The sequence below is a fragment of the Coenobita brevimanus genome, chromosome 61 (assembly GCF_032717465.1).
Source record: "Coenobita brevimanus isolate Jiangsu-jjx chromosome 61, ASM3271746v2, whole genome shotgun sequence".
Taxonomy (NCBI): Eukaryota; Metazoa; Arthropoda; class Malacostraca; order Decapoda; family Coenobitidae; genus Coenobita; species Coenobita brevimanus.
In genome coordinates this window covers 25,978,631-25,991,719 of record NC_137014.1, presented here as the reverse complement: position 1 = coordinate 25,991,719, position 13,089 = coordinate 25,978,631, and the positions used below count along the sequence as shown (strand labels likewise).

General features: G+C 42.7%; 1 protein-coding gene across 1 annotated transcript in view; it reads left to right on the top strand.

Annotated features, from left to right (window-relative positions):
• The window catches only part of LOC145403713 (PX domain-containing protein kinase-like protein), a 1,006,790-nt gene that overhangs the window by 342,951 nt on the left and 650,750 nt on the right, over positions 1 to 13,089 (top strand). The window contains exon 5 of the mRNA XM_080275395.1: positions 9,762 to 9,839. Within this exon, the coding sequence (XP_080131521.1) occupies positions 9,762 to 9,839 (78 nt within the window). The remainder of the gene's footprint in view (positions 1 to 9,761; positions 9,840 to 13,089) is intronic.

The window sequence follows — 13,089 nt, the reverse complement described above, 5'->3', positions numbered from 1 at the left end:
CAATCCTCGTAAATTACGTGTTCATAAATCACGGATTCGTAAATCACGGCTAGGTGGCCGTCACTCTGCCGGCAACTTTAAATCACTGTTAAGTCATGAAAATCGCGAAACTTGGCACCCAAGTGGGCCTTTTCCGAGGAGAACCGTAGACCGCGGCATTCAAACTGAAAATCACGACCCAACAACCAGTCACTGCGCTTCCGTGGTGGCATGTGTGCATACTAATGCCGCCATGTTGTTGTTCTTGTCCCGCCAGTCCACACACTACAGACCGTCGCCGTGGAGTATGAGAGCTACTTGCCTTCTTTGTGCAACTTCCTCCCGCCTCCTACCTGCCATGGCCCCTCCCGACCCCCCAATGAAGCACTCTAAGCAGTATGGCGTCAAGAAGGTGCCACAGTTGTTGTGCAATCAACGTTTGGAGCTCATTCATCGTGTTGCGAGGGGAGAGAAGTTTTCAAAGCTGGCGAAAGAGTTTGGGAAGAACAAGTGCTGAGAGGTTCTAAGTTCTTCCCAACACCACCCCACTCCATTCACTTAAGCAGTTTCATCATAGGATTAAGGTGAGATTCCTTAACATGGCTTATTTCTATTTAATACATGCACTGCATATTCCTAAATTTGTATGTTTGTGTTTGATGGTGCCTAGATAGGTGTAGGTAGGGTGCTGTGGGGGCGGGCTGGCCAAAGTCCGGACCCAGATTAATTTTTCCCCTAAGAGTTATTATTCATAAATCACAGAATTCGTAAATCACAGCAGTGGTCCAGACCCAAATTACCTTGATTTACGAGGATTGATTGTATTTACATATATATATAGATATATATATATATATTTATATATATATACATAGTATAATGGAAGTTTAACAATATGGCACTGATAAAACATCCAGTAGTGTTGACTACAGCAAAATAATATATAATGAAGGTTAGCAGATAAGGTACACCACTCATTCATGTATACCAAGGAACCTTGCATTACCAATTGGTGCTCTAAAATGGAAATTATGTCTTGCAAATAATTTTTCTTTAGTTCACAGTGACGGCTTTACCTACATCTATGGAATTCTCACGTCTTACGTAGAAATTAGGTACCACTTAACCCGTTAACTGCTCTATACAGCCTGGGCTGTTCCAGGTGCGACTGCTCAATACAGTCCTGGCTGCACAGGTAAATTTTGAATATAGGCCCATGGTGACCAAGGCTGACCCATGCAAGCATGTTTGAGCCTTCAAAATCGAAACCCATACATTCCAATAGGGAATCAGACACTTTGATGTTCATCCATAGCTTTACCAAGGTAAATATTGAGCTGATATTTCGTTACTATATACTTTGGCATGTGTTCTCTCAATTCCTAAGACAAAATTTGGCCTTTGGGAAATTTCATTTTTACCCCTATGTCTGCGCACCACGGACACCTCCAAAAAACTGCCATGCGCAGTTAACGGGTTAAATTACACCCAGCAAAAGAGCATCTTCATACAGTACAGTACAGTCACTATTTTTGCACCTAATTGGTACTGCAATTGCGGCGCGAAACTTAAACTCATGAAATTCGTGCGTATACTTTATATGTAATAAATGGTAATTGGTTCCGGGGTCAGCCACCTCATTCCCCCTTAGCTACCCATTAATGATACAATACCCCTACCATAAATTACATATAGTTAGTCAGACATGTAATATATTACTGAACAAAGAATTTACCAACATTGACACTTAGGCTGAACTGCTTGATGGGGCTTGAAGATGAGTTCTGAGGCTGGGAGCGGTGGTTAGTTACCACCTGCCCCCTTACTGCTCCCCGCCACCACTGTTGAGTCCCCCACACCACCACTTCCCGATGCTTCAACATCAAAGCCCTCAGAATCCAGTGGGAGCTCATCAAGCTCCCATTGTCGTCAATGTCCTCGTCCACAGCACCGTTGTCCTTCCCAGCCTGTATGTTCTCCAAAGCTTGGGCTATACGAGAGGACAGGAACGAAGTTATCAGAGTCTGGTGACGTGTATGAACTCTGGCATTGAAAAGGTCCTTGTAAGTAGCCAGAAGTCTATCCACCATCAGGAGGAAAGTGTCCCTGATCTCTGGCCTTCCATCACATTCCTCAATTTGCTCTTTCAAATGAGCAGTGGGTGCCAGCAAGTCTGTGATTTGGCGAGATGTTGTCCCACTTGGTGGGATAGGTAAGGCTTCTTCCTGAACTTCATTGTCATTGACTTGTTCGTCAGTTTCCAACATCTCCTCAGTGGTCGGTTCAGGCTGCCGTTCAGCAATGATTTCCTTCAAATCAGACTCTTGCACATCAGCGAACCCTGATGCTGGGATGGAGCGAGCTGCTTCAACCGTTTCTCGGAGAACAACTTCTTCCCACTGCCTGTGCTCACCAACCTCGGTAGTAGGAAACAGTGGCTTCCAAGCATGATGTACTGTTGCAGTATTCACACTTTTCCAAGCATTGATGATTCTGTCAACAGCATTTCTTACGTTGAGCTTCCACCAGAAAGCATTGACGGTGATAACTTCACAAGTGAGGGGTTCTGTGGAGGAGGTTTCCGCACTGCCATGTGAGGGTGGTGAGGTGGGAGTGTAGGGTCCTGCAGGTGAGGAACCATCCATATGAATGTCTGCATCTTCTACTTGAATTCACTGAAGCTCCTCCAGCGAATCTGTCTCTTGGCTTAGGTTATTATAGAGGCCTTTGTAGTACAGCAGCGTCACATTACAAATGATCTCCTGATCAAGTGGCTGCAGTTGGGATGTGGTGTTCGGTGGGAGGAACACTATTTTTCTATCTATCTATTGCCAGACGCCTCAATCCCGTTTGGGGTGGCCACAAACAAATCGCCTCCAAGTCGCCCTGTCCCCCGCCATTTCACTACCCTGCTCCCAACTCACACCCCCCTGTCTCATATACCTCTCCACCCCATCCCTCCATCTCATCCTCGGCCTCCCCCTCCCTCTTCCCCCCTCCACCTCACTCACATACACTCTCTTCGTCAGTCTTTCACCCTCCATCCTCTCCACATGGCCAAACCACCTCAGTGTGTTCCTCATAACGCTTCCTATCACATCCACATCAACACCACAACGCTCCTTTATATCCACATTCGTCAGCCTGTCTCTCCATGTGACTCCACAGGCTCCTCTTAAATAACTCATTTCCACTGCTCTCACTCTTGACTTGTGTCCTTCCAACAACGTCCAAGCTTCACTTCCATACATTAGAGTTGGTATCACAATACTGTCATGTAGTAACTTTTTCACTTCCATGCTCACTTCCCTGTTTTTTATCACTGCTTTCAAAGAACCAGCAACCTTTCTTCCCTGCTGTACCCTTTCAAGCACTTCACCCTCCAAACCTCCATCCTTACTCATCACACTACCCAAGTACTTAAACGTACTCACATTTTCCAATTCCTCACAATCCAACCTCGCTATACATTCACTGACTTCACCTCTCTCAAAGACCATCACTTTACTCTTCCCTACATTCACCTTTAGATTCCGTTTCTTACACACTCTCTCAAACTCATCCACCAAGCCTTGCAGCTCCCCTTCATCTTCACTCAACAACACAGTATCATCTGCAAACAACAGTACAGGGAGTTTCCAAACACTATCCTCTCTCACCAGGGCCACTCCAACATCCACTACCCTACCTTGTACCTCTTTTATTACCCCATCCATGTACAGATTGAACAACCATGGAGACATGACACATCCCTGTTTCAAACCAACTTTCAAAGAGAAAAATTCACTTTGTTCACCATCCACACGCACTGCAGCCTTCGCACCATCGTACATACTCTTCACAGCATTCAACAACTTCCCATCTACTCCATATATTCCTAACACTTTCCACAATCCTTGTCTATCCACCCTGTCATATGCTTTCTCCAAATCCATGAAAGCCGCATACAACTTCTTTCCCTTCTCTAGAAACTTTTGCACTAAAGATCTAAGAATGAATATCTGATCTACACAACCTCTTCCCTTCCTAAAGCCTCCCTGTTCTTCTCCAACTAATTTCTCTGTTCTTTCTCTAACTCTGTCAATAAGTATCCTGCCATACACTTTTCCTATTATACTAAGAAGACAAATGCCCCTATGATTACCACACACTTCTTTTTCCCCTTTTCCTTTGTACAAGGGAATAATTATACCTGACTTCCAATCCTCCGGGACTCTACCTTCCTCCCAGGCCAATCTGCACATCTTCCACATCCATTCTACTACTATCTCTCCCCCATGCTTCAGCATTTCACCACACACTCCATCAATTCCTGGGGCTTTCCTCGATTTAACTTTCATCATTGCTTCCACAACTTCTATCCTACTGATTTCTTCCTGTCTTCTCACGTCCCTCCTTCTCCCAGCCATTCCCCAGCCACTTATACTCGCATTACTTCCATCCTCTACGTTCAACAATTCCTTAAAGTGTTCTCTCCATCTGTTCACTTTTTCTCCCTTCTCCACTAGTAATCTACCATTTTTATCTTTCACTCCCCTGCTAACTTCACTTCCACCCTGCCTTACTCTTTTCACCTCTTTCCAGAACATTTTCTTACAGTCCCTTCACTTTACACTCAAATTCCTTCCAAATTCCTCATCCACTCTCTTCTTACTCTCTCTTACTAATCTTTTCACCTCTCTCTTTCTTTCTACATATAACTCTCTCTTCCGCCTCTCAACTTCTTTCACGCCCCTATTTCTCATCCATTCATTGTATGCTTTCTTCTTTTGTGTCACAGCCTGTTTCACCTCTTCAGTCCACCACGCTGTTCCTTGCACCCCCCTCCGTCTTCTCTTCCTTCCACACACCACATCACATGCTGCACATATTTCTTCTGTAAATATCCTACACACACCTTCCACGTCTCCCATCTGCTCCAATTCATAATTGCCCAATCATTCCTCCACTTCTCTCTTATACTCTGCTTTTTTCTCATCCTCTTGTAACCTTTCCACACTCCTTGCAACTACTCCTTCCTCTCGTCTTTTCCTTCTTCTATTCCTCCATCTTACTTGAATTTTAATTCTGGCCACCACCAAGTAGTGGTCAGAAAGTCCACTCCCCCAGCCTCTATAAACTCTTGCTTCCATTACACATCTTCGCATCCTTTCATCCACACACACATAATCAATCATTACCTTCCTTTCATTCAGTTCACCACCCACCCTTCTTATCACTACTTCCACATTAGGGTGACGACCAACTAGAAACTTGGAATGGCCTGGTGCGTTATCCAAGAGTAAAAGAATCTTAAAGTCCATTTTCTTTTTTCTACAATAAGCCATAGCATCGGGGACAAAATGTTTGTCGAACCAGTCCATGGTAATGGGTTTTGTCACCTATGCTATGGTATTGGAGGTCCAGTAAACATTTAACTTGGACATACCTGCGTGTTTGTAAGCCCTGGGGCAGGCTGCTGTGTGCACCACTAAGGGCTTCATCATGCAATCACCCGTTGCGTTGCAGGTAAACAGCACTGTCACTCGGTCTTTCGATGTTTTCACACCTTTGACTTGTTTCTCCTGTGTGGCGATGTATGTCGTTTTCGGGGCTCTTTTCCAAAAAAAGCCCGTTTCGTCGCAGTTGAACACTTGATCCGTGGTGTAACCACCCCATGCAACAGTGCAAGACTGCAGGAAAATTCTTCACAGCTTTAGTATCAGTGGAGCCAGCTTCACCCTGTTACGCAGAAAATTTCACCTTGCAACGTCTTTTGAATGCGATGATCCAGCTAATGGATGCACTGAAGGGAGGTGGATTATCAATTAAGTTTTTTCATGCAACAGCCTGGTAATAGAGACGTGCCTGGTTCATCATCTCAGCCCCAGAGATGCTACCTTTGCTCACGGTTTCTCTTGGCCACCCACGCGCTCAGATAATGTTCAGTTACAAGAAGGAGTCTGTTTCTTTCAGAAGTTAAACTGAATGCACGTCCAGTTGAGAAACGGGAAAATAAATTCACACTAGCATCACTGCATCACGGTTCTGTTTAATTGAACGCACTTTTGATTCTGGGCACTTAAACTTCTTCACAATATCACATGTTCTAGCACCACTGTCCAGCATGGCTAGTATACCACGCTTTTCTTCCAGAGGATATTTCTTCTTACTCACACCTTTATGGTACTCCCGGGTACCCTTGCCCTTCCTTGAACCCTCAGCGCTGCGGTCATTCATTATGTAATTGTGAAACACGTTACACAACACGCAAACTAGAGACTCGAGAGATTGTCCTACGAGTGTGAGATCACAACACAAAGTGGTGCGGGATATGACATCACAAACATGATGGCTGTGGCTCAAAAAAAGTGACTGCAGAGATGCGGGGGCTCGCGAAAATGGTAGGAAAGTCGTGAGACTCCAAGGAAAAAAACATTCCCTTCCCATCATGAAATGAAATTTCGCGAGAGTATATATCGCAAAAATAGTGACATTACTGTACTAGCATTCACCAGAATAAACAGACCTCCCCTTGTAAGTTCTTATTGATGAAATAATGGGAAACTTCACTAGCTGTATCTACAGACAGATGCTCCAATCTCTGATGAGCAGGTCTCTGCTGAATTGTCTCCATGCCAACCTGTCTCCAGTCAGCTGATGCCAAAGTGATCTAGGTGTCCTGGATCTGAGATACCTCTCCATTCCATCCATCTACTTCACCTTCAGTATTTCTGTTCCTCTCAATCCATCCTCTTTACTCAAACACTCTCTTAGTTTAAATCACCCTCTGTTTACTCTGTATTGCTGACCCATGTCAAAGCATCCTTGTGGATCTTTCAGAAGCTTCCACACCAACATAACACTGTAAACTTGATCAGTTTGCCTAGGCATCTTCATGTTAATCCACAAGCTAATTCATATGATTGATTACCATGGCTTCCACTCGTGACTCAGTGATATCCATCCTTCCTTTGTACACTTGGTGGAATTGTTTTAGTGTACTGTCATGCACTGGTTTCTTTACTTCCATTCTGACTGGTCTCTCCTTACTGCTACATAGCTACAATAAACTACAAGCCCCATACCTTGTTGTACATCTTGAAAATAATATCAGTGCTTTTATTTTCTTCATCACACTGCATAAGAATATATTTACAAGTTGTTCATTATGTATTCCTCTGAATGACCAGTCAGAATCACTGCATTCAGTAATTTCATTCCTCTAAAATAATACCAGTAATGATGCTCTCTTACACTGTCAAATTTGATTCTCAGATACAGCTCCTAAAGCTTATGCCAAGCACTGTTCATTTACCATCACTAAGGAAAGAAATGTATCATCTGCAGATAATATTATTTATCAAACAAAACCTCCATTATCTTCTAAACTATTGTCTGTTTCGTTCCACTTATTTTTTTCACTCTTGTATGTTCTTTCCTGTCTCCTGCAGCTCCTGCCATCATTCATTAGACTCTTTGGACCTTCATTAATCTAAAAGTAAGCAGTGGTTTGCCTTACCATATCAGATCTCCAATACTTATTTGATTTAGAAAAAATGTTGGCCGGAAGTGAGTAGTCTATGCTGAAAGGTTGAAGTTCAGCAGTGCTACCAACAGAGCAGTGTTTTAGGTGAAACAAAGAATGGCTTACAGTTCAGTTATAAAATGCAACCACCACAAAAAATTATAACTAGTATTTGTGTTTAACCATCAATTTTTTTCAGCTTAAACTCCACATCTATTTAGGACACCCATTTCTGGCAAATCAGCATGGTTCTTACCTGTTCAGTTGAACTTAAATAAAGAGGCCTTCAAAACATATAACTGTTGATAGTTTTACCTGTAACAAAAAATATGTAAATGCAAATGATAGTACAAATAATGAGATGGTTTGGCCAAGATAAGAAACTAGAAGTTGAGAGTCTGACTTCAGGAGTTAAGAGGTGGAGGCCAAGGATGAGCTGGAGGGATGGAATGGAGAGAAATATATGAGATGGGGTGTGTGAGTAGGAGGGATGGCAGCCAATGACAAGAAAACTCACTGGTTATTATGCTTTATTAACAGTGCAATATCTCGTGGTTTCTGCATGTTTCCCACAACTATAGTCACTGAATCGACTGTCAGATGGTTTCTTAACAAAATCTCTTGGAATTCCATTTAATTTTTATATGTAACCTTGGTTTCTATTATTTTGTATATATTGACATTTCTACCTATGCTTCACCATGATTAACAGCTTATGCAACTTTGTTATAGTTGATAATTGCTTATCCATCTCCAAACCACTGAGTACATTAACACATAATTTCGAAGAAACTACATGTAAGCCATGTAAATCTCTTGTAATAGCTTTAATAGGGTCATAATTACAATCAAAATGAAAATATCAGTGGGTTATCTGCTTTCTCAACACGCAAATACTTTTGCTTACTGAGGATTCGTTCTTATGTTATTTTTTGCCTACCAAATTAGGATCGTTGTACACGGTTCAAAGGAGAAAGAGACCTTATAATGGCATGTAAGACTAAGTGGTAAAAATTATGGGACTGAATTGTGAAATCAGCGCGGATTTAGTTGGCAAAATTCCCAAGTCCACTGACATACGAAATAACCAATCATCCCGCTAGTTCCTCTCTCTGCAGGGCTTCTGCTGCGAATGAGTAGTACGTCTGGCAGCTAACAGCGCATGCACAATGAACGCAAGGAGTCAAATTTTTCGAGAGAGTCAGATTTGCAATCTACTGTACACCGACATTCGGGCCTAAGGGTTTGCAAGATGGAAAATCAGTTAGAGGGATACTAACTCTGTCAGTTCATTTTATCAGCAAAGATCAGAATTAACACTAAGCAAAAGTTAGAAGAAAATATGACCAGATAGAGAGAAACAAAAATGAGAAATCGACTACGACAGTATTTGAATACGATAGAGGGGAACTTACTGTTTAATGATGACTTCATGTATTATTTTAGCTTCATTAGGGAAACTGATGAAATTCATAGCTTTCACAGTATCTTTTGCTAACAGTGGCATGAATACAGATAAGAGGTTTCTGATTGTAAGATAAATGGTTGTAGTTAATGTGTTAGTCCTGTAACTACAGGATGCCATTTCTGTTTTATTTTTGACATCTCCTGATAGTATTAGTTTACATCGGGGAGTTTTTTGAAATTGGAGGAGGTTCTTGTTGTTATTGTTGTTGCTGTTTATTTACCCTAGCCTGCTTGGCTGAGCAGACCTATAAACCAAAAACAAGAAGCTGCACCTGCATGGCCACCCCATGCAGTGAACTGATGTTCCCTTGTGGCTAACTGTGAGGTGCCACATTTGCATCTCTCCACCCACTTAACAAGGGCACCATAGTAAGCTACACATCACCTCATAATTTAGTTACATGGATACCACCTAGTGTTTTAAAAGGTTTCCAGGGTTACAGGAAACCATTAGGCTTGGCATTCATAGAGCAACGTGAAGTGGAAAGAAGAATAAGTAAAAGTGTTGGAAAGGATGGTAGAAATAGGAAGAGAGGAAGGTAGAAACAGAAAAAGAATGATAAAAGTGAAGGAAGAAGTAGACAGAATTACATCTAGCCATTGGGTGATGGTCAACACCACCTACCACTGACTGTAGGAAGTAAATGAAGCATTCTTTAATCTCTTCACCAATAGAAATCCTTACAGAATTGAATAAATTCATTGGGTAACACTAACATTAAAAGTATATCTTCTGTTTAATAGAATCAAAGTATTCTGTGTACAGTAAGTTTCTTTTGCATTTATATCTTTATCTTCATGTTTGCAGCATCCCTACATAGTGCCATCTGTGAGCAGTGTGGCAACTGATACAGGCATTTGTGTCATCCGACCATGGTTCCCTCAGGTAAGGAGATACTCGTACTGGTAATCATTATCACAACCTAGTTTCTCATTTACTGTACTGTACAGTACTATCTCCAGCAAAAGCTTTCAAACAATCCCATGCCAGTTTTGTGTCCTACCATCCTTTTACAGTGGGTCCTTGCTTTATGCAGGCATGTCTTATGCTAACTAGCCATTATATGGGACCTCCAAGTCTTAACCTATCTGCTCATTACACTAGCCATTCCATGGTTTTCGTGGCTATGAACCCAAACATTCAAAATACCTGCGCAGTGATGTGGTGGTCAGGAGATGCTGATGTCATAGTTGTCGCTTGTGCATAGTTCACCGCTCTGGGTGTCTGTTTTCTGCCCTTATCATCCATGCTGACCGAGCATTATTACAGACCTCGACCCCTAAGCACATAAAAAGCCTCTGTAATCTCCCGTCAGTTTAACACTTACTCTGTATTACTTGAGCCATGATACCCCCCAGGCAACAAGAAAGCTCTCAGTGTGGTAAAATGAGAAACAGGTGCTGCTTGTAACTGTGTAGAAAAATCTATCTATCTATCTATTGCCAGACGCTTTAACTCTCTTGTGCACCATAAGTTTCCAATAAGTTTCTGTGCCCCCCCACAGAACCAAAACCCCGCTCAGGCTGCCTCTGCTCACGCGGACAGGAAAAAAATTCTATGACCAAATTTACCCTCAGAAAATGCTTATGTTGTTATAAATCATAGCCCATCATCTTTGCTGATGTTTGTACTATCAGATAAAAAAAATAAATAAATAAAAATAAAACAGACAAATAAATGTACAGAAATGAAGTGAGAATAAACCTTATTCAGGTGAAAACAAGCTTCCAACGACTTTCCAACATCATTGTGAAAAATTTTTCCCGTCATGCACAGTTGCAAAGGACGTGTCTATGTACAAAATTTCACGAGCTTTCAAATGAGCTTGGTTGCGATATGATATATCCAATAGTTTTCGAGTAACTTGAAAAAACTATGAAATTTGCCTAAAAAGTCTGATTTGTTTATTATTTTGTATGCTATTAATGACACTGAGGAGTAGACTGTAGCACCAGTCGAGCAGGGCAGTACTCCCGAGGTGGATGGAAAGCTGATGACAGGGAGTGCTGGAGCTCCCGTTTCATCAGCCCTCAGGACTAGTTCCTGACCATCCCCCTTTGCTGAACTTTTTCAGTGTCTCAGTTACACAGAGAGTAGGCCAGCATGCTCTCCAGTACAAATTTCTCTCACTATCTACACCAAACTACATGCACAGTACACACTACACTTCCTATTCAAAATTTAACAAATGGCGTCTCTTTACCAAGCCTCGGAGTCCCCAGGGGGGGGGGACCATAAATGCCCCCACCATCCGCCCCTCTCCCGGTGATGACTCAAGATGCCTGGAACCACTGTCTGACTCTCTTCTTCTTCATTTCTGCAACATTCACGGCCTTTCTTTTAACTTTCGCTCTGTTGAGCACCACCTCTCCTCCTCTAAACCTCGCCTTCTTTTTCTAACGGAGACTCAGCTGTCTGAGGCAACTGACAGCAAACCCTTTTCTGTATCCTCCTACTTTCTCTATACTCATTTCAAAGCTAAAGGTGGCTGTTGTGTATGTATACGCAACGACTTATCTTGCTCTCGTGTTCCTGAACTCGATTCTTCTGAATTCTCTACACTCTGGCTTTGGCTTTCCTGTCATTCTCTGGCTAAATATATTTGTGCTGTTTACTTATCCCCTAATTCTACTGACTATCAAAAATTCTTCGACTATCTTACTTCTACGATAGAACACATTCTATCCATTTCTCCTTTCTCTGAAATCTCCATTCTAGGAGATTTCAATGTTCACCACCACCTTTGGCTCTCCTCTCCTTTCACGGATCCACCTGGTGAACAAGCCTACATCTTTTCTATCCTTAATGACCTAGAGCAGCTTGTACAGCACCCTACCCGTATCCCTGACCGCCTTGGAGAGAGCTCCAACATACTTGACTTCTTCCTCACAACTAATCCTTCTGCTTACTCTGTTAATCTTTTCTCTCCGTTGGGCTCCTCCGATCACAACCTTATTACCTTAACCTGTCCTATCACTCCGGTACGGCCTGTGGACCCTCCAGGGAAACGTCGTCTGTGGCATTTTGGAGCCGCGGACTGGGAGGCCCTCAGACAGTACTTCTTTGATTTTCCCTGGAATGATTATTGCTTCCATGGCCGGGAGCCATCTGAGTGTGCCTTGCGCATTACGGAGGTTATTCTCTCGGGCATGGAAGCATACATTCCTTTCTCATATCCTTTGACTAACGCAAGAAAGCCTTGGTTTAATCACGCTTGTTCTAATGCTGTCCGCAACAAGGAGAAGGCCTACAAAAGGTACCAGAGCCAACCCACCCCTGAATCACATCATCTTTACGTTTCTGCCCGGAAACGTGCTAAGTCTGTTCTTCGCTCTACTAAAAATAATTTCATCCATCCTAAATGCTCTCAACTCTCCAACTCGAATTCTTCCCGCTCCTTCTGGCACCTTGCCAAAAATCTTTCTAACAACTTTACCTCATCATCCTTCCCTCCTCTTTTCTACTCTGATGGTTCTGTAGCTATTTCTTCTACTGATAAAGCAGATCTCGTCGCACAGACTTTCTCCTCCAATTTCACCTTAGACGATTCTGGTGCTGTTCCTCCATCACTTCCCCCCTCTGACTTCCTCATGGCTGACATTAAAATTTCTTCAGTTGATGTATTTTCTGCTATCACTGGCCTCAGTACTAACAAGGCATATGGGCCTGATGGGGTCCCTCCTGTTGTTCTCAAGAACTGTGCTTCTGTGCTTACACCCTGCCTAGGCAAACTCTTTTGCCTTTGTCTGTCAACTTGTACCTTTCCTTCTTGCTGGAAGTTTGCTCCCATTCAGCCAGTCCCAAAGTAGGGTGACCACTCCCAACCCTTCAACTATCGTCCAATTGCTTTAACGTCCTGTATTTCAAAAGTTTTTGAGTCAGTTCTCAATAGAAAAATTTTAAGGCATCTTTCCTATCACAACCTTCTTTCCGATCGTCAGTACGGGTTCCGTCAGGGACGCTCCACTGGCGATCTTCTCACCTACCTTTCAGACTCCTGGTCATCCTCCTTTTGGGACTTTGGCGAAAGCTTTGCCATTGCACTTGACATCTCAAAGGCTTTCGATCGAGTCTGGCATAAATCTTTAATTTCCAAACTGCCCTCCTACGGTTTCTATCCTTCTATCTGTGCCTT